The 19,395-nt window shown below is 43.2% G+C and overlaps 1 protein-coding gene across 21 annotated transcripts in view; it reads left to right on the top strand.

Moving 5' to 3' along the window:
* The window catches only part of LOC109476014 (semaphorin-1A-like), a 101,917-nt gene that overhangs the window by 77,223 nt on the left and 5,299 nt on the right, over positions 1-19,395 (top strand). For 17 of the 21 annotated variants that reach the window (XM_019776835.1, XM_019776882.1, XM_019776827.1 and 14 more), the window contains 13 exons: positions 5,850-5,898; positions 6,936-6,998; positions 7,486-7,587; positions 10,347-10,452; positions 11,778-11,998; positions 12,268-12,490; positions 12,718-13,055; positions 13,292-13,497; positions 13,671-13,736; positions 13,917-13,987; positions 14,383-14,400; positions 15,077-15,124; positions 16,107-18,542. In XM_019776835.1, the coding sequence (XP_019632394.1) occupies positions 5,850-5,898; positions 6,936-6,998; positions 7,486-7,587; positions 10,347-10,452; positions 11,778-11,998; positions 12,268-12,490; positions 12,718-13,055; positions 13,292-13,497; positions 13,671-13,736; positions 13,917-13,987; positions 14,383-14,400; positions 15,077-15,124; positions 16,107-17,203 (2,608 nt within the window). In that variant the 3' untranslated portion in view covers positions 17,204-18,542. Of the gene's footprint in view, positions 1-5,849; positions 5,899-6,935; positions 6,999-7,485; positions 7,588-10,346; positions 10,453-11,777; positions 11,999-12,267; positions 12,491-12,717; positions 13,056-13,291; positions 13,498-13,670; positions 13,737-13,916; positions 13,988-14,382; positions 14,401-15,076; positions 15,125-16,106; positions 18,543-19,395 lie in introns of those variants that run through there. The other 4 variants (XM_019776977.1, XM_019776986.1, XM_019776969.1 and 1 more) reach the window with 3 other exon arrangements.

Raw genomic sequence — 19,395 nt, 5'->3', positions numbered from 1 at the left:
AGGTGTTATAAGAAATTGTATCTGCATGACTCAAAAAAATGGAGCTTCTCTCTACACTTTATACACTCCTTAATAATTGGACACATGTACAAGTGTCCTTTTTGTTTTGAATTTTTCCTTTGAAATTTCTGAGAAAAAACAGACAGCCCTTTTGAACATTGGGTGGTGTTATGTACACATTGTCTCTTCTTCTCACCCATAATTATGTATCAAAAACTTGTTTGTCATATCATCAAAATGATCATCAGACCTAAAATGAAACAACATTACTAACCTTAATCTATCAATGTCAATCTAACAAGAAGGAAATAGGCTGCTACCCCTGGGACACATCCATGTTTCAGTACTGGCAGTTCTTGTATGATCATGGTCCTCTGGGCCCTCCTCTCTACACTTACTTACCTTACTTTCATAGACCAAATTAAATTCCAACAACATCAATGGAACACAAGATGAAAAACACTGACGAATTCCTGCCTTTTTCCAGCTGGAATTTCCCCAGAGCATTCCTTATAGTTCTGCGCTAATGGAATTAATAAAGAAACCAAGTGCTGAAACGAGGTGGGAGCTTAAATTATGTAGAAATGCCGACAGGAAACCATGCAAGTCTTAATCCCCTCGTTAATGTCATTACAGGTTCCTGTCTTGATGGGATTAATTAATTAATGACAGGAATCTTATGCGAACCACTTCCTGGTAAAGGAGACTTTAACTCTGGCACACCCTACTCGTGTATGGCCCACTTCCTTTCGATGTGCCAACTTTTTGATGTACCACCATTCTCCGTGACCCAGTCCTCTGTAGGGCCAGGTTATTGCCCTACCTGAAAGTTAGTCATGTATTAAATGTTCTAACAATTTTTTCACCTCCACAACTGTACCCAACCCTTTATAAGTATGCAGGAAAGTATGATTAATAATCAGATCTTAATGATAGAAGCATTTCCTTTACATGTGTGGATGCACACAACTTGTAGAACTGAACCCAACCCATGATTAGGAACAGGGGACAATTTTGGGGAATGATTCAGAAAAGTGTAGATTTTCTCCAGGCGCAAAAAGTTTTTTATTTTTATTTTTGACAAATGTGGTTTGTTTGAACTGATTTGTATGAACTGTGTAAAGGAATGTATGGTATTCATTTTATCTAAATCTATGTACAGATCTTGGAAGGTTTTTCTCCACATCCTGTTGTAGTGTTTACTGTGCCCCCCATGAAGGTTACTTCACACGAAACATAAGTCACCAACCACGACAGTAGACCGGGCCCTGAAGGCAATATGAATTATAGTGATAACTTTATCTTGAGATGTTTATGTTGATGAAGATTAGAGTGTCCTGTAATACAAAATATATCAAGCAACTGGATAGATTCTCTGAAGAGTCAAGAGTCAAGTAGCATTTGCTATCTTTCATTAGTAACTGAGAATGTAGACAAGTGTAACCTGTATAGATAGCACCTGATTTTATGTATATGTACATGTATGTTGCTAGCAATACTGCTGTAGTGTTGATAGCATCTTACATGACTAGAGGAGAAAACATTTTTACAGGAAATTAAATAGATGAATACCAGACAGTAATAAGTGAGACTGTTAAGAATTTTTGCCGTTTCCTCCTGTCTTATTTTTATGTTGTGGTGTCTGAAGTGACTTCCAGAACAAATATGTATGGAAGCAAGCTGAGGGGAGGTGTCCTCTCAGGCTCTGTATAGTCTTCATCATGAATCATTCTTGTATGGCCAAAAATGTTTAATGATTGTTACCTTAAAGGCCTTCTCTGCATCTAGCATCATGTTCTCATTAGGGCTAGAGGCCATACTTATCCATTGTCACCTGACTATATTTTGTTTTCAGAATTAGTCTGTCATCTCCACACTCCTTTTCTTCCCGCCAACACACCTGTACCTCTACCCAACACTTTTGTTTCTTACCTGCCCACACTTCTGGGTTTGTTGTCTTTACGGCTCTCTGACTGTTTTCCTACCTGCCGCCAGAACGGTGCGCCCACTTTCACACCTTTTGTCCCACCTGTTTTCCGTTGCGGAAGTGGTGCAAGGAAGGTCCAAAGGCGAGAAAGGATGCGTGACCGGCGTGTTCTGTGTGCTTATCGTTATCCTCACTCACTCTTGTGGTAAAAGTTGTTTCTGCCTGGCTTAAAATTGCTGAAATCTCTCAGCCCTGGAATAACAAACGATGTGTGTGGATGGGGACCATTTGAGACGTTGTGACCATAAATCTGAGGGGGGGGGGATGTGAGACCACATTGTGACAAGAGGAGGGGTTCAAAGTCACAATGTAGAAGAGAGAAGCGAGTACGGTGTGGGGGATGAGTCAGGAACTTCAGATTCCATTATGCTGAATGTGTTGAACTTGGCTTTTAGATTCCATCCAGCTGAATGTGTTTAACTTGGCTTTTAGCCTCTTGGATTAATCAGAGTGTGAGTTTCCCGGAAGAAGGGATTAAATTTGAAAGGAAGAAGCTGTCAGAAGTTATGTATTATACCAACTTCGTGTCAGAGCTGATTAACGTGACATGTAGGCATTATAAGGACCAGATTTATTCACTCAGTACTGAAGGAAGGAGATAGAAAAGTCTTATCTTGAAATGAAAGTTACTGTTGTGTGTGAAAGTGGAGGGGGGATTTTCTCCTTGGTTTTGTAAAGAATGTCATCCCTAGTGTTAATTGTTTGTAGAGACAGTACCTTAATGAGGAATACAGACAGACAGGGCAATCTTTAAGACAGACAGGAGCAATCTTTTGCGAGTTTGCCAGGCGCCTGGTCTCCTTTGCAGTTGTAGGGGCAGGGATCGAAATTCATTTTTTTGATTAGGTGCACTGGTGCACCTAACCAAAAACATTAGGTGCACCAAAAAAAATTTGGGTGCACCACATATTTCCAGTAGTACATTAATAAGTTAAATATTATTAATATCAAATTAATATTCCACACGTAAAGAATGCTAAAAATGATCGTAGCAAGAGTGGAAATTGCATCGCTATGGAAATAACACAGTAATGATCTTACCGAAAAAGGGCAAATTAGGATGCCGAGATCGAAAAAAAAAATATAAAAAAAATCTAGAAATGAAAAAAAAATCACACAAAGCCTCAATCTTTTTGCACTTGACTTCTCGGTTGATTCGGTTTCGGACTCCGACTCTGATGACCCGGAACTGGACAGTCGGAAGGAGCTCGGGAGGCCGTGGAGGAGGGCCCGGGAATGTTGTCGAGAGCACATGGCCCGCCCCCTCCCCCTCTGTCTCGGCGCTCCCACGGCACGGTCTGTCCACTTCTCGCTCGTCCGGGCGTGTTTCCCGTTGGTTTCCAGCTTCATCGCTTCCTTCGGGGTTCTGAAGAGCTTGGGCTGATGTTGCCACATCTCGTCGTCATCACGATCGGACCTCGGCTGAAGGAACCGTAGAAGCGAAGTCTGTCTCGACATATTTGTTTTGCTTTGTCATCCACGAATTTCATGGCCGAATTTTGTCGACACCCGGGTTTTGACGATGTGACCTCGAAGATTATCGAAGTCAAGCGAAAACTGCACGAAAACAACATTTTCTCACATGACAAGCCCCCGAGGTAACTCCCAAAAAGCGTCGGAAAGTTCCGGAAGCGAGTTCGCGATGTTTTGGTCACATGACTATCAAGAAACCGGGGAACGAGAGGGAAGAGATCTCATGTCCAGTGTTGTAGTCGGGATCCGGAAGTTGGTGGGTAACGCGAAGTCGGCACTGCGCCGACACATAATTTTTCGGGCTTTAAAAACTGAAGTAAATCTAATTCTATCTCAAGAATTTCAAACAAGCAGTGCATCAAAGGTTTTTTATTATTTTATTCCATCAAAGCAATGTTGGAATTACAGTGTTTTGTACCTTTACCGTACTAATACTACAAAAATATTTAGGTGCACCGGTGCACCCACAGTCAAAAATTGGGTGCACCGATCCAGATTTGGGTGCACTAAGGTGCACATGCACCCATTATTTCGATCCCTGTGTAGGGGTCACAGCTTCATGTTCAGGTCACAAAAAGCTTCACAAACAAACTGCCGACCAGACCTTGTGGCCGGGCACTCAAGCTAGACTTAACACTAATAACAGGGAGACCCAGACCTTACATATAGGTGGCTCCCTAAGCAGGGTAGTTTTCTTGATACTGCCAAGGAGGCCATTTTTTTTGCTCTACATTTTTCCGGGACAGGAAATCTTCTGATCAGACTTTTATGATTGCTCTGTAAGCAGGTTGATCTCGGCCAAAGCAAGACTTAACCGCAGTGATTGTAAATTTTATCTTCTGGGATGAATCCATGTATTTGAACTACTGATAGTTGTATGTAGCCTGTTACACCTGTGGAGAAACCACTGCTGCCTAGTGCATTCAGAAACGTTGCTTCCAGTTTGAAAACGGACTCATCAAACCCCCATGTAATATCGCGGGATTACATGACAAAATCCTACTGTCTTCCATCCTGACAGCATCCATCCATCTCTCCTCCTGCTCTGCCTCCTCCACACACCAGCCAGGAGCCCTCATTTAGACATCTGTCTCTGCAAAGGCAAACACTAATTGACAAGTTGTTAGTTGCGGAGAAGCCAAGAAGTTTGTCGGCCTCTTGTGCGTTGTATAGTCATCATACAGAAAGCACCCGGCATACATCTGTCATAAAACAAAGTCATCTATCAGCTCACAAGGTCATATATCTACTCACAAGGTCATATATTAGCTCACAAGGTCACTCACAAGGTCATATTATGTTATCTCACAAGGTCATGTCAAGGGATCAAAGTCTAGCAGGGAAAATTGTGATGCCCTTTAAGTTGTTCCATTGAAAGGTACTGAGTTTATATTAAGAATTGATTTATGTGTTGACTCTGGGTAACCTGGGATTAATGTACAGGCTTTTAAAGGGCTGCTGTGATAAATTTATGTGGATGTTATTAATCACAAGATAAATTTGTGTGGTTGACATTAATGATGACTCAGATGAAATTTACTAGCTATAAACCACAGCAGCCTCTGCCTTCATCCAATAAATCATGTGCCAAAAATCTGGTGCTATGTTTAATCCATTCATTTCCAGAAAAATTCCACAACAATCAAACCTCAATTATGTTAGACTTTCATATTATCTATGTTGCCAGTCTGACTTTGACTTTTGAATGTGATTTATACTAATGACATCAGTTGGAGGTGAAACAGTAAGAGATGATGCTAAACTTTCACTACTGACATGCTGCAAACATAATGTTGATGATGATGATGTTGGTGTTGTTGATGATGATGATGATGATGACGACTCTCTGTGTTGATGGCCCTCATACAACATCATCAACCTCAGAAATGTTTACACATTTCTCTCATCACACTAAGACATCTAGCCTGCCAAGTTTGGCCCTCTCCTCCCAAGGAGCCCAGGCACCTCCTTGTGAGGGGCAACACGTCTTCAAATATTTACCCACCATCCCTGCTGATAAACGATGTTTGATTTCCCACCTCCCTGGGTTTCTCACGGCCCTGCAAGGAGACTGACTTCTGGAGACACGAGCCTCCTGTGAAATAACTTGGTATAACATTAACAAAGCAATTTTGGCATGGAGATGACAGTGTTAAATTTTGTGACACTCCCATAAGAGGATGTTTAAAATTGTTACATCTTTCCAAAAGTGTTCATGGAAAAATCATCTTCACTGCATTGCAAGACAAACTTAGTTGCAAAACTGTTTTTTTTTCTTTATTTATTTTAACAGTTATGATTATGACAGCTGAAAACTATGTGTAGGTATGTTTTAAGAATACAAATATGTTGATCCCCTCTAACATGTTTGTTTTGATGTGTTTTACAGAAACCATGTCTTCCTGGTGGATGTTGATGACTTCCAGATATTCAGATCGGTAAGTTATCCACAGTGCCAGCTAACTGCTTTTTCTTCAGACAATATGAGAAAGACAAACTGAAAGCCTTCCATGTGAAGCTACCTGATTGAAGCCCAAATGCCAGAAAGCCATGAATGATCGGAAAAGTAGGTCTGTTTTTCTTGTGAAACTTAACAACACAAGACAAATTCACAGCCAGCAGAAACTTCCCAGAATGGAGTTCTTCCTTAAACCTATACATGAAGGTCAAATGGTCAAGAAGGAATCAGTGAAAGATGCAGACAGTGTGTTTTCTTTCTCACGCATAATAAGAACTTGAAAGGTACCTGGGTAAGAATTAAGACGTGAAAGTGAAAGATGTCAGGGTAAGAAGCAGTGAAAGTCAAAGGTGTCAACTTAAGAGGCAGTGAACGTGAAAGCTGTCACCGTAAGCAGTGAAAGTGAAAAGTGTCAAGGTAAGAAGCAGTTCAAGTTGTCAGGCTAAGACACAGTGAAAGACCCTTTAACAAACTGGCCCCCTGCAAAGCTTTGGCAAAGGTGTATACATGGAAGATTTGGTTTCTGACAAAAAAGAAAGTAACTGCTTGACATACATGTACAATGTAGTTCAATATCCAATCCAATATTAGGAGGCAGTAAATCTGTCCCCAGAACTGCAGGATACCTGGGCTGGTCTGTCTTCTATCCATCAGCAGGACTTCTATAGCAAGTCTCAAACAGTCTCTACAGTAGCCCCCTGGCACCTGACTGGCATGTTTCCATTTGTTTGTCCCCTGCTGCCTGGTGGGCAGAACAGTTGGCCTCTGTAGCAGGAGGGCTGCCTGATGGATTGATATTTGAATAGAGAAAAGTAACCAGAAAACAAGACAAGGTCTGCCCACTGGAGCAGAAGGAAGATTTCATCCCAGATAAGATCCTTTCCTTCTTGGGAGACCCAACGGGAACAAAGAGCTGTAAGAATGTTGTTTGGAAGTGAAGATACTGTTGTTTTGAACTGTCGTGGTGTGTTGGTAAAAATTCCTGCCATGTAGGTAAAAAGAATTCCTTTCTTTCAGAAGATTGAGTGGAAGTCCACGGAGGATGACCAGGGCATGTGCCAGATGAAGGGACTGATGAAGGTGAGTGTTCTCACCAGGTGGATGCACCAGAGACCTTTGTGGTCTTACCTTGCAGTCAATTGTAGAAAGCCATGGAACATGTGACTAAAATGTCAGGCTTGTGCCCAGAGAACAACACAAAAATCTTTGTGTGTCAAGTTTTTGTGTGTTTTCCTGAAGCCTGACCCTGGCCTGCCTCCCTAATAATGTGAGAAATTTTTCCCCACAAAACAGAAGAGAACTTGACAGCAAAACGTAGCCCCTTTGTAACAGTATACTTACAAAAGTCATACAAAAAGAAAACAGTAGCTTGCCTAAAGCCCTGTCTGAATGAACGGACTGATGGTTTTGATGTTTTTTGCTGTCTCCATAAAGGATGCTGTTTCATTCCATGGGTATACTAGATTTTTTAACTAGATGTTGAACTTGAATGTAAGATGTTTCTCATAAGTACATTCAGAAGATCCATCTTAGTAAACCTGACTGAACACCTGAATGTCTCACACAGCATGAGTGTCACAACTTTATCCGCGTTCTGGAGCTGAGAAACGACTCCACGCTGTTCGTCTGTGGAACCAACGCGTACGACCCTAAATGCCGAGACTATCCGGTGAGTACAATGCCACAAGCACTTCTCACTAGGGTTCTCTACCCGTTGGAAAACTTGGTACTGGCTAAATTAACTTTGTCTTTTCCTTCCATGAATTGAACCTTTCACTAACTTGAAAACAGGAAAACTCCTTCCATTGTGACAGTGTATCCTGTCAGTTTCCAGCCCACAGCATATGTCGTGACTAACACACATGTACAATGTAGCATTACACAAAATGTACACAAACACTTATACAATAGCCTGTATGGTCCCTCCTCAGAACCACATCCTGAGAACTTAGGTTACTACATGTGTAACATAAGCCTCCCAGTGTCACTGGAATATCACAGAGGCAAGTTCTAATTGGTTCTGACACTGCTACAGTTGAGCCTTTTCAGTGTTCACCTCATGTGGCCTCTAATTTAAGTATTCAGTAAATGCTGGCTGAAAAACTGAACATAACATTATAGAACCAGTTGGACCACTTATCCATGACTGCGAGGATTTGAGAAGATGCTCAGATTTGCCTGGACAGTTTGACAAGATGAATGCATTTTGTCCTCTTTGTCCACAAAACCAGTTTTATATTCCTCCCATGGATCAGGGGTCAACCCTTGATCCAGCAAATTTCTCACTAAGGAGTCTTCATTGCCTTCAGAGCATTTAATTTGAACCTGGAGATAAAGAAGCCAGTCCTGAGGTCTTAAAGATAAAGACCAGAGGTCTGTGTCCTCCGTAACTCCCGAGGCCTTATCTTAACTTTTTCCCTGCTAACTAACTAACCCCCTAACTAAATTGGTAACTAAACAGCTACTCCAGTGTGCTAAAGGTTGCAGACCAAAGGTTGATGTCTAACTCCTGAAGTCTGTATCTATAACTCAAACTGTCCCCTAGCTTTGCCGACGAGACTCACAGGATCACTTTCCCTAGACAGTCCTCTAACCTGTAATTTCCACTAAGCCCACCATTCCCCCAAACCAGCCTTAATTGTCGGACGGGTCCCTAAATCACCTGCTGACCAGGTCTTCAATCCTGGATGGCCCTGGTTGTTAATACCTGATGCTCTGTCCTAAAACTTAGAAAAGCCTGATAGCCTGTTCTCAAACCTAATAGCTTGTCCTAAATACCCTATAGCCTCTCCTGAAAGCCACCTATGTCTGACTGTGATCAGTGGTGATGGACACTGATTGCAGGTACTGGTAATTACCATTCCTCTTGGCATGATGGTTAACTTCTTCTGTTGAGGGGAGCCTTTGTGCTTGGTGTGACAGATAGTCGTCTTGCACAAACTGTAATCATTGAGCCACAGAAGGAGAAACTTGGGGAACCCGTGTTGTTGTTGGACCTGAAGACAGGACTGCAGATTTGAGATGGTAGACCTGAATACATGACTATAGGTTTGTCCGTTTGAGAAAGCTGTGTTGTTGTGAAGTTTGGATCTGAAGACAAGACTGTAGGCTATACAGAGGGTGACAGAAGTTGAGGAAGCTGTGTTATTGTGAAGTTCCGAACTGAATACATGACAGATCGCTCTTCGGTACTGCTGCTCCTCGCAGGCACCCCGATTCGTCATCGCCTGCTTCCTGCAATTAAAATAATCATCACGGGATGCTCCTTTCCACGGGAGCAGGGCCGAAGCGCCGCCGCTGCCGCCTCCATGCATCATCCTGACAACCAGCAATTTCACGCTGAGTTTTTGTCAGTCTGACGTTGTTCCTCCCCATACAAATCACCCAGGAATCCCGACACTCAGCAGCCTATAATTCCCCGACAGGAAGGACACTCTGCCCCTCGGTGAGCCTGCTTTGTGGAGGAGACGGTAGCCATGGTAACGTTTTCTAAAGACGATTGTGATGAGAGTGTTCCTGCTCATTTCCCGTGAATGGGATGTGAGGAGAGAAAGGAGTCGGGAGGAGTGAGTAGTTTGGCGGGGCGGCTAATGGATTTGTCAAGTTCAGGGTCTGACCTGAGCCTAACGCGTACCGGAGCGATTAGGCATGAGTAGCAAGCAGAACGGGCAGAAGATTACGGGAATTCTCTTGTTCAACAAAACACAGATGGGAGGCGACACAAGTGGATGTAAACTCCTAAGATTTGGTTATGCAGAAGAGTTCTTGACAGCAAGGCTCTGTAAACCATGAGGCTTTGCACATGCAGGTTTTGTGCAGGTACATGGAAAATTGTGCAGAAAGTTGTGATGTCTACATGTACCTGCACCGAACCTGCACAGGGCTGTGATAAGACCAGCTTGCAAAGCTAGATTGATTCACAGCCTGTAGTGGCCTGAAAATGCCTCAAGTCCTTCAATACAGGAGATAACAAAGTTCACAATGATACAACTAGCAACATTTTCAAAACACAGAAAGCCTAGCGAAAAATATTGTGCAGATAAAACTTGTTTGGTTCAGATAATTATGTTTGCTGCACTAGTGCAGCCAAGAGCCAGGATTGATGCTGGTTTTCCTTGGGACTGAAGCGGCAGAACGGATAACCTTTGCCGGTTGTCCGGTGGGAGAGTCAGCGCGAAACTGCGTCATTAAAACAAATGGCAGGGCTGGTAATAAACCTGAACCTCTGCCAGATGGGACCTCATGATGTTACTCGCAAACATGCAGGGCTTTCTTCTCCCTGCTGAGCAGCTGTTTGGCACCAATTTTGTATTTTTTACCTAAACGTTTTTACATTAACGTAACAAGGTTTCCAACCTTCCCTGACCGCAGGCATACACACACACACACACACCTTTCAACGTCTAAACTTTGTGTTCTGTTTTCCAGCTGGAAGTGTTTTCAGAGCGTGCATACAATGGCGGCGCCCCCACCATGTCTGGCATCGCGAAATGTCCGTTTGATCCAAGCCATAAAAACACTGCTGTCTTTGCAGGTAAGCTGGGTTCTCTGGGCTGAAGCTGAGTGTAGCCTCTTCAAATATTGTTCAAAGGTGTGATTTCCATGGGAGATTAGGACATGAAACAAAGGACATGTAAATAACAGTTGCACTGGGGAATCAGGACAATTTTCCAATGGCCAAGGTGACCTTGGCGAGGTGGGGGAGGGGGCAGCCTATTTAGTGATGCTGGATAACAGCTGATTGGGAACGGAGGTTGCATTGGAGGAATGTCCAAGTGGAAATCTGACAGGGTGTGTGCTCTAAGGAATACTGAACAGCCTAAGGAATACTGAGCAGTCTTAGACAGTTCAGTATACCTCAGAAGAGAAACTTCGCTAAGTCTATGCTCTAACTGTCTAAAGACTAATGAACTGTCTAAGGAATATTGAGCAGATTTAGCCGAGGTCTAGCCTCTAAGTAATAAGTTCTGTGCCTATCCTGTAAGAAATATTGAGAAGTCTATGCTAAGTCTATCCTCTGAGAAATACTGAACAGTCTAAGCTACTTTATGCAATTCATTCCCAGAGGTATCCTTACAGGTTGTGAGCATTAAAGCAGCACATTCTGTGGGTTTTGCATCATATGCCTCTCCTCTATCTGATCAGCACTAGATACAGAAGCTTCGTCTTTGTAATTGAATTCGCTAAGATAGGCAGGTGGCCATATAGCTTTAATTTCCTGCGATGTTCGAGTTCATTGCCATCTGGTTCCCGCGGGGGTTGACCTTTGACTAGGGCTGATAAAATGGGTGGAGAGCTTGGAATTGTAGGATTTGTTGGGCGTGCATAAGGGCTTGTAGGATGGCAGACCTAGATAACTGCAAAACAAGGCTCAATTTCATCATAAAAGCCCTACTGTAAGGGAAGCAATGCTCAGTTTCCTCCCAAGCCTTCCCTGTAATCAGATTTTACCTGCTTGGCTGAAGTGAACTGTAAAATAAAGTTAGGACTGTGTTAGCTTGAAAGTTCATCCATGTTAGTAGAAATGATTCTGAAGCAAGGTTGAACTTAACTTTCCAACATAAAAATTGGACTCCTTCAAATTTTGGACTGTCCAACTCCAGTCTTTGTCTCTGGATAAGCTTTGTCAATGATTGGCTCCTTACAATTTTTGTGGGCTTTTGTGTTGGAAATACAGTGTGTTGTATGTAAGAAGCAGTTGTCGACTTAAATGTACAAAAAGTACATGTGACACCAGAATGTGATTGCCAGTAGGCAAAGGAGAAGCACAGATAAGATGCTGAATTTGGTGACTGGTGTAGATATGTCCCTGTCAAAAGTTAATTGTTTGTTGACGTCTTTGTTTGCTGGCACCCACAGATGGTAAACTGTACTCGGCAACAGTTGCAGACTTCACAGCGAGGGATACAGTTATCTACCGGAGTCTGGGGTACGTGGAACCCTACGACCCCACCCTCAAGACTGAGCAGTATGACTCCAAATGGTTGAACGAGCCCAGCTTCATCAAATCCTTCGAACACGGCAACAAAGTCTTCTTCTTCTTCAAGGAAACTGCAGTGGAGTACATCAACTGTGGCAAGGTACTGGGCTTCACTCTTGTTTTGGCCATGTTTGAATTCGTGGATTTTAATTCCTCAAGGTGATAAGCTGTGAGGGCCCTTTTTCAGAACAAAGTTGTAATAATGGTACCTCATTGAGTGTAGTTGTCATACAAGAGTTTTGAAACGTAAGCTTAATTCTACATGGCCAATTTTTAGCACACTCAAGTAGACACATTGCTACTAATTCTCTATTGGTTATGGAGTTAGGCAGCAGACTGAGATAAACAATTCTATCCTTTTTCCCCCAGACGATCTACTCGCGTGTGGCCCGGGTGTGTAAGGATGACCAGGGTGGCCAGCGCGTGCTGCAGAATCGCTGGACGACCTATATGAAGGCGAGGCTGAACTGCTCTGTCCCTGGGGAGTACCCGTTCTACTTCGATGAGATTCAGGCCATGACTGACCTGATACAGGTCGGGGACAGCTACCGCATGTATGCAGTCTTCACCACACCACAGAACAGCATTTCAGGTAGGCTGTTTGTTTGTTTGTTTGTCTGTTAAATTGTTTATTAAGGGTTACTTGTGTGGTTTCTATTGGCAGTATTTGAAAGACATTTATAAAACACTGCAAGTTTTTACATCTATCACTGATACTTGACTACATAGGGCCAAAAGTTGATACATTTTACATTTATTACTACTTCTAATTGCTGTAGCAAATGTGCTGATGTTTCATGTGGTTACTACTTTCCTCAGGTTCGGCCGTATGTGCGTTTGACATGGAGAACATCACAGAGGCATTCGACGGGAAATACAAGGAGCAGGAGACAACGCAGTCAACATGGCTGCCCGTCCCGCCCAACCGCGTGCCCAGCCCGCGCCCAGGGAACTGCGTCAACAACTCCAAACTGGTGCCCGACACGACCCTGAACTTCATGAAGACCCACCCGCTCATGGACAGTGCTGTGGGTGCGTGGGGCGGTGAGCCGCTCTTCATCAAGACTGGGTCAGCGCGGTTCACATCCATCACTGTGGATACAGAGGCAGGGATCGGTAACCACCTGGTGATGTTCATAGGCACCAACACAGGGAAGGTGAGACAATGGGTTGTATGGGGGGTGGGTGTTTTTTGACACAAGCAACACGACCAACCATCTACATAGTTTTGTTGATGGAAAGTAATTAATTACAGTAACTCATCCCCCTGCTTGTTTTTTTATTTTCATCTCTTCTCCAGGATCTTAAGATGTTGTCTGTTTCCTTCTCCATATTATCAACAAGTTGCACCTCACCTTCTCCTTGTGCTAAAAAAGTTTATGTCCTTCCTCAGGTTCTGAAGATCCTGTACGTTGATGGGAAGCAGGTTTTCCTTGAGGAGATTGATGTAATGGACCAGGACACTCCTGAGGGGGAACGCTCCATCTTAAACCTGCGCCTCGTCCAGAAGACACCTCGTGAAAAGGTCCTAGTCGCTGTGACCCAGCGCAAGGTCATGCAGGTGCCACTAGCGCGCTGCCAGCGCTACAGCTCCTGCAGGTAAGCTATCACTGCTCTCACCAGTGGTACATCCCATATATAACATAAACACATACCCTTCCCTGATAATGGACTGTTGTATTGTAGATGAAGGGGTACAGATAATATACAATTCCTGTAGTTTTCATCACTAGTGTTCAGGAGTTTAACCCTCTGATGTCTTGCTTTGGCAGGTCATGTGTGAAGGCTCAGGACCCATATTGTGGGTGGAGCGGTGACAACAATGACTGTCGGGAGGCGTGAGTACACTTTACCTTTTACTTTTGTTGCGTCATCATCTGATTCATATTTGTCAGACTTTCACTGTAATCTCTGTCAAATGTTGCTGTAAAGCAAAACTGAAATGTGTGTCTTTTTGCAAGAGGATGCTGTTCAGTGCTACTGACAGATGTCTGACCAATTGCTGTAATTTTTTCCAGGGTTTCGAGCAACACCCTCCAAGATGTTATTAACGGAGACCATACCAGCTTCAGTGGGTACACCTGTTCAGGTGAGTCAGACGACACTTTGCGTTACTGGTGGCAAGGTTGTCTGTGTCTTCATGAAAAGAAAGATCTTGTATAGAATTATGTTGTGTTGGCTGCAGTGAAGTCCTTTATACTGTATATCACAGAAGGCACAAATTGAAGTATTGGTAGTTACTTGAGGAGATGATCCTCCATTTGAGACAGCAGCGAAAAAGAAAACAGCCTTGCACTTTTTCTTTTAATTGGTTTGCGCTTCATACTCTGTCATCTTCGGATGCCCAAAAACCGTTGCTCAGAACATGTGACATGTGAACTGTAAGCAATAGGTCAAAGAACATTTGACTTTGAATTTTTTCCAGTATGTTATATTCCAACCCAGGTTAATTTCCTAACCTGCTCCTTCTGTTTTTCCCTGCAGGCTTCAGTGACTATGGAGGTAAGTTATGGTCCACTGTGCGGCAGTTCTATCCATACACAAACGTACATTGTACATACATACATACAAACCCACAAACATCTTACAAACACACAAACTACACAAGTGTACTGTAGAATGTGTAAATGTGTACTCATTTAGGAGGGTGACATGATTTCCAGTTATAGTGCTGAACACAGTAACTTACAATAGTCAGCAGAATTAAAAAGAAACCGCGAATAACATACCTTTAATAGGCTTTATGAGGACATAATAATGGCAGTGGTGCCAAATGTTACAACCATGCCATAATGACCACCTCCTGTGCAATACATAACTGGTTAAATAGTGTTTCAGTCAAATTAAGTGCATAATTTTCCCTAATCATCAGTGAAGATGATAAAGAGATTTTGAGGATCTGTCATAAAACTGAGATGAAATCATTCCCCTCAAGGGACTTAAATACTGACGTTCTGGCGTACTAAAGCCATCTTTTTCAGCTACGATCTGAGCTTCACTAGTCTTACCTGCCAAATCAGGCACTTTGATCCAGTCTAAATGTACTAAACTGAAAACTTTTTATATTTATCACAATTCCCTTTGTTGTTTTGATTTCGTACTGTTGTTTTTGTTTGTATGATTAACATTTTCGTTGGTGTGCTAACTTTTTTTTCTTTTTCTTTCCTTGGCCCCATAGATACGAGTCCCCAGTCTACGCAGACTCCGTGTGAGTGCCGATCTCCGGGTTAGTAAGACCATCTCCTCCCTCGTCTCTGTTTACTACGAGACTCTCCATTCCACTGCAAACCTCCCCTCCACTCTTTGCTCTGTTCTCTAAAGTCTATCAGTGACATTCAAACTCTGTACGTCTGAGCCAGAGTTTTAAACACAAGCTTGCAGGCATCCAGCCATGTGCACAGTACAACAAGGTGGCTGTAGGCTGATAACTATGATATCATATATTAATATAACACAACCTTATCATGTACAGTTTTAACACCTGTCAGGTAACACATCTTTATTATCATGTGCAGTTTGTGTAATGGGTATGGAAACGGGAGGGTGTAGAGTCTCGTTTTTCCCCCATGGTGAGCAATTATTGTGCGCCATCTCGTCATCACAATTGTTCCTCCTCTGATTTGATGGATTGCACTTGGTCCAGGAGAAATCCCCAGGTCTTTGGTTGTGCTGATATTTGCAGGCTGTGGAGTAATAGGGGGACTTAAAGATGTAATTATGACTCTAGCGCATCTCATAAGACCTAGCTACTGCCAAGATAGAGTTAAGCTCTCTAGAAAGAACTAGCTGGGGAGAGCTGAAGCTTGGTGAACAATTCCAGCTGGGGTACTAGGTGTTTATAGGCCATGGTGCTTTCCCGTTATAAACTGTGCATGATAGGGAACCACTCTGCTGACTCTCTCCTGACTTGTGCCTTTAGTACTCGTATGACTAACTGGTCGTAAGGTGTTCGAGCTTGCCATGGTGCTTCGTCATCTCACACAGTGGAGGGTCTTCCTTTCTCCGTCCTTCTAAAGCTAAAGGAAAATAGATGTGTAAGCAAGAAGTCCAAAATGTGTAAAGACTTGTGTAATGTTGTTAATCCTGTCAGTAAGAAATGATGGATTGTTGTAAGCGGTGAAATGTGAGAACTAATGCGGTGGTGGTAAGACAGGGTGGCAGGATGTGATGGCTCGGTGTTTACTGGCTTCTCTGCTTGCAACCTTCAGTCTTAGAGGTAGTTCCCTTAGCGGAGGAGGGTGAGCCCGCAGCGGTGTCGGACCTGACCGAGCAGCTTTTGCGTGGATTCGATGCGGCTGTGGCAGTGGAACAGACAGAGGCAGTGGTTACCCAGATGTACGGCAGCAGCACGAAGCTTGGGAACATCCTCCGTAGTCACGGGGAGATTTTCGCCCAGACAGCACGGAGCCTGTACCAGCATCTGGTGATGATGTGTGAGCCAATGCAGACATACCGACACATGAAGCACCAGTGGGGCTGTCTACGCAGCTGCCTCTTGGGTCACCATCGCGACATCATGAACGTGGGGCACATGACTTTGCAGGAGCAGTATGACGTCCTGGATGCCATGTTGTCTGTAGTGTACGACAGTGCGGTGGAGACCATGTTTGGGCTAGTGTCGCGTCAGGTGAGCAGCAACGTGACATCAGAGCGTCAGACATACGGGCTAATGCTGGATGAGCTCCTGCTGGACCGGTACAACCACACCTGCAACTCCTCCCGCATGTACCACCGTAACCGCCTGGAGATCACCATCCTGGAGAGTTTCCTGGTACGGGAGGACCACCAAATGCTGCTAAACTCCTCCCGCCTCCAGCTCCTCCGCGGCATCCACCGTGCAGCATCCCGCTTCCTCCAGGCCGAGCAGAACCTGGTCCGGTACGGCGAGCGGCTCATTATCAAGTACGCGAAGCTAACAAAGCTGATGGTCCGGCATGACGAGGACCTGCAGGACCAGTACAACCGGACTGTGCAACCAGTCGTGGACATCATCCAGGACCTGAGTCCAGCGGAGAAGGAGAAAGCCAAGTGGCACGTCTTCAGCAACACCGTCACTAAGGTGGTGTGTCGGGCACTCCTTCAGCTGTCCGGGACAGAGTGCAAGGAAGAGGAGGAGACGGGGAGAAGGCGCTGCATGAGTGAGGAGGTGTTGGAGGCAATCAACGCTGATGAGGAGGAGGATGAAGAGGAGGGAAGTGCTGCTGATGCTGAATCAGGGATAGTTACTTGGGTCATTTCTGATGGATGGAAACGTTGGAAAAAGGAACAGGAGAGGATGCGTCGGTTCTTGCAAAGGAGTCCTTGATATTGTTGTATACCTGTAGTAGCAGACAATACAATCTAATTGCAAGAAGGCTGTTCTGCACATTTGGTGACACACAAAGTTTGTAAAGTAATGTTAAATCTAGTTGCTTTGTGTATCATAAACACTGGCATAGAAGACCGTACGAAACATGTGAAAAGGCACCCTGGTCGTCGTGGGTGTTTGTAGATGATTTGTCATAGACAGTCTACTGTTATCAGTGTTATGTTGCTTTTCCATGACAGTAGTCAGTGTTGATTTAGCATTAGTATGAAGTTTATGAAAAGTGCACGCTTCATAGAGCACAGCTATGCGAGTCATCGGCCATGAAACCTCATTTTTCATAAAATTCATAATTTGTATGAACGTGTCGGCACCACTGGAAGCTACCTTCCAAATACCTCGAACATTGTGGAACTGTGGTTTATAAATAGCTGTCAGTATTAGTAGAAGAAACGTAAGACATAAAATGTTGCAGTTACGATGTATTTATCTCCATTCTTAATGTACTTAACAATTATGTAACATTTAGGTGTACCTTGAACTTTTTCATAGTACATGTAGTTAATGCAAATTCAGCTGAAGTCATCAAAAGTGTAACATGGTGTTAAACGGATTGATTTGTACAGAACGAATTTAAGAGACTTGTTCTGCTGTAGGGCACAATACCATGCTTTACATTTAATAGTATTTTCTAATGTTTATGACAATCCAGAACTATAATCATAATATTGGGACCAACTCTTAGGGTGTGTGCAGGAAGTAGATAAGGGTGGTGGAAGGAATCGGTGCAATTAACATTGTTTTGTGCAAAAACGTGAACATACAAAATGTATCATTTTCAGAGTGAATGACTTGATTATATATTTTTATATTGTACTATGTGATAAGTAAAATATTTGTAAATGTTGAATTGTTTGACTATACCTGACAAGTTCACAAGTCGTGGTATGTATGTGTACATGTGCACTGTATAGTGTAGTCATGTCGTATGTACATGCACATGTATACCATAGTTCTTCAAAGAAGCTACACTTGTAATTTAAATGTTTGATGTTATGCCAAGTGCAGGTTACAATAGTTGATGTGACAGATTAGTTCGTAAGTGCAGGTCTGTCATTTTCTCAGCTCCCAAGCATACTTGAGGGTCCATAATGACTGATTTTTTTAAGGGCTACAAATGAGACTTAATCAGACAAAGTTATTGTAAAATTTATTTATTCTTGTATCTGTAAGGGTGTTAGGGGAAAATTGTGCAATTAACATGCTGCATTGTAATCAGACAGAATTTGACTATGTATTATGATGGTTTCTATTCTCAGAATTAAAGTATATGTTTCTACTTGTGTATGTTCGTTGTGGGATTTGTAAACATAAAGGAGACCTTGGCAAATTACGTTAACCCTGTAGTGCGTGCAAAAAGGAAGGGTGGTCAGTGATAGTTTGTCACCTCACCATATGATTGTGAAATACTACTATTGAAAGGGTACAGAGTTCAATGTGCATAAGGGCACAGAGTCAAAAGTGCCTAGGTGTACAGAGTTGAAAGTGCGTAAGAGTACAGAGTAAAAGTGCATAAAGCACATAAAGTGCCTATTAGTAGTAGTGTGCAGAGTTGATGGTAATAAGGGAGCCAAATTGACAGAGGTTCTGTGCTCTTCCCTCCAGGCTACATGAGTGAGAGATTGGTTAGTTGTGTTATACAGTGTCATAACTGTGTCTGTAGGATCGTTCCTAGTTAGATAATACAGCCAGAGTAGAACCACATGTCACTGTGCACATCGCTGTACCTGCAAGGTAGACAACTGGTTCAAGACTGTCACTCCTAAATCTCAAATCTCCATCCTAAACCTTTGCTCCTCCAGTAGCCTTCTTCTAGAAACTTCGAGATAGCTTAATGCATGCCCTGGAGACACTTGTCTTCAACATGGCGATAAATACGTACAATGTAACTGCTCAGAGCCCAATGTGTATGCTAACCTGTGTGATGTGTAACAGTGCACTCTCTAAAACTGCCTGCTAACGGTAATGTCAACTAACCAAACCACTGGCATGGTCAATAAACTGTTGCATGATCTTGGCCTGATCAACAATCAAAGTATAAGAACCACACAGTGGATTCTCCTACCGTAATTCCACTAATACCTGCAGCGGTATAATGGGAAGTGATGTGTCCTGACGGTGCTTTTCGTGCA

This window comes from Branchiostoma belcheri, unplaced genomic scaffold (assembly GCF_001625305.1).
Source record: "Branchiostoma belcheri isolate BF01 breed outbred unplaced genomic scaffold, Haploidv18h27 scaffold104, whole genome shotgun sequence".
NCBI lineage: Eukaryota > Metazoa > Chordata > Leptocardii > Amphioxiformes > Branchiostomatidae > Branchiostoma > Branchiostoma belcheri.
Note: the sequence above shows the minus strand (reverse complement) of the source record. Positions and strands in the feature narration are given on the sequence as shown.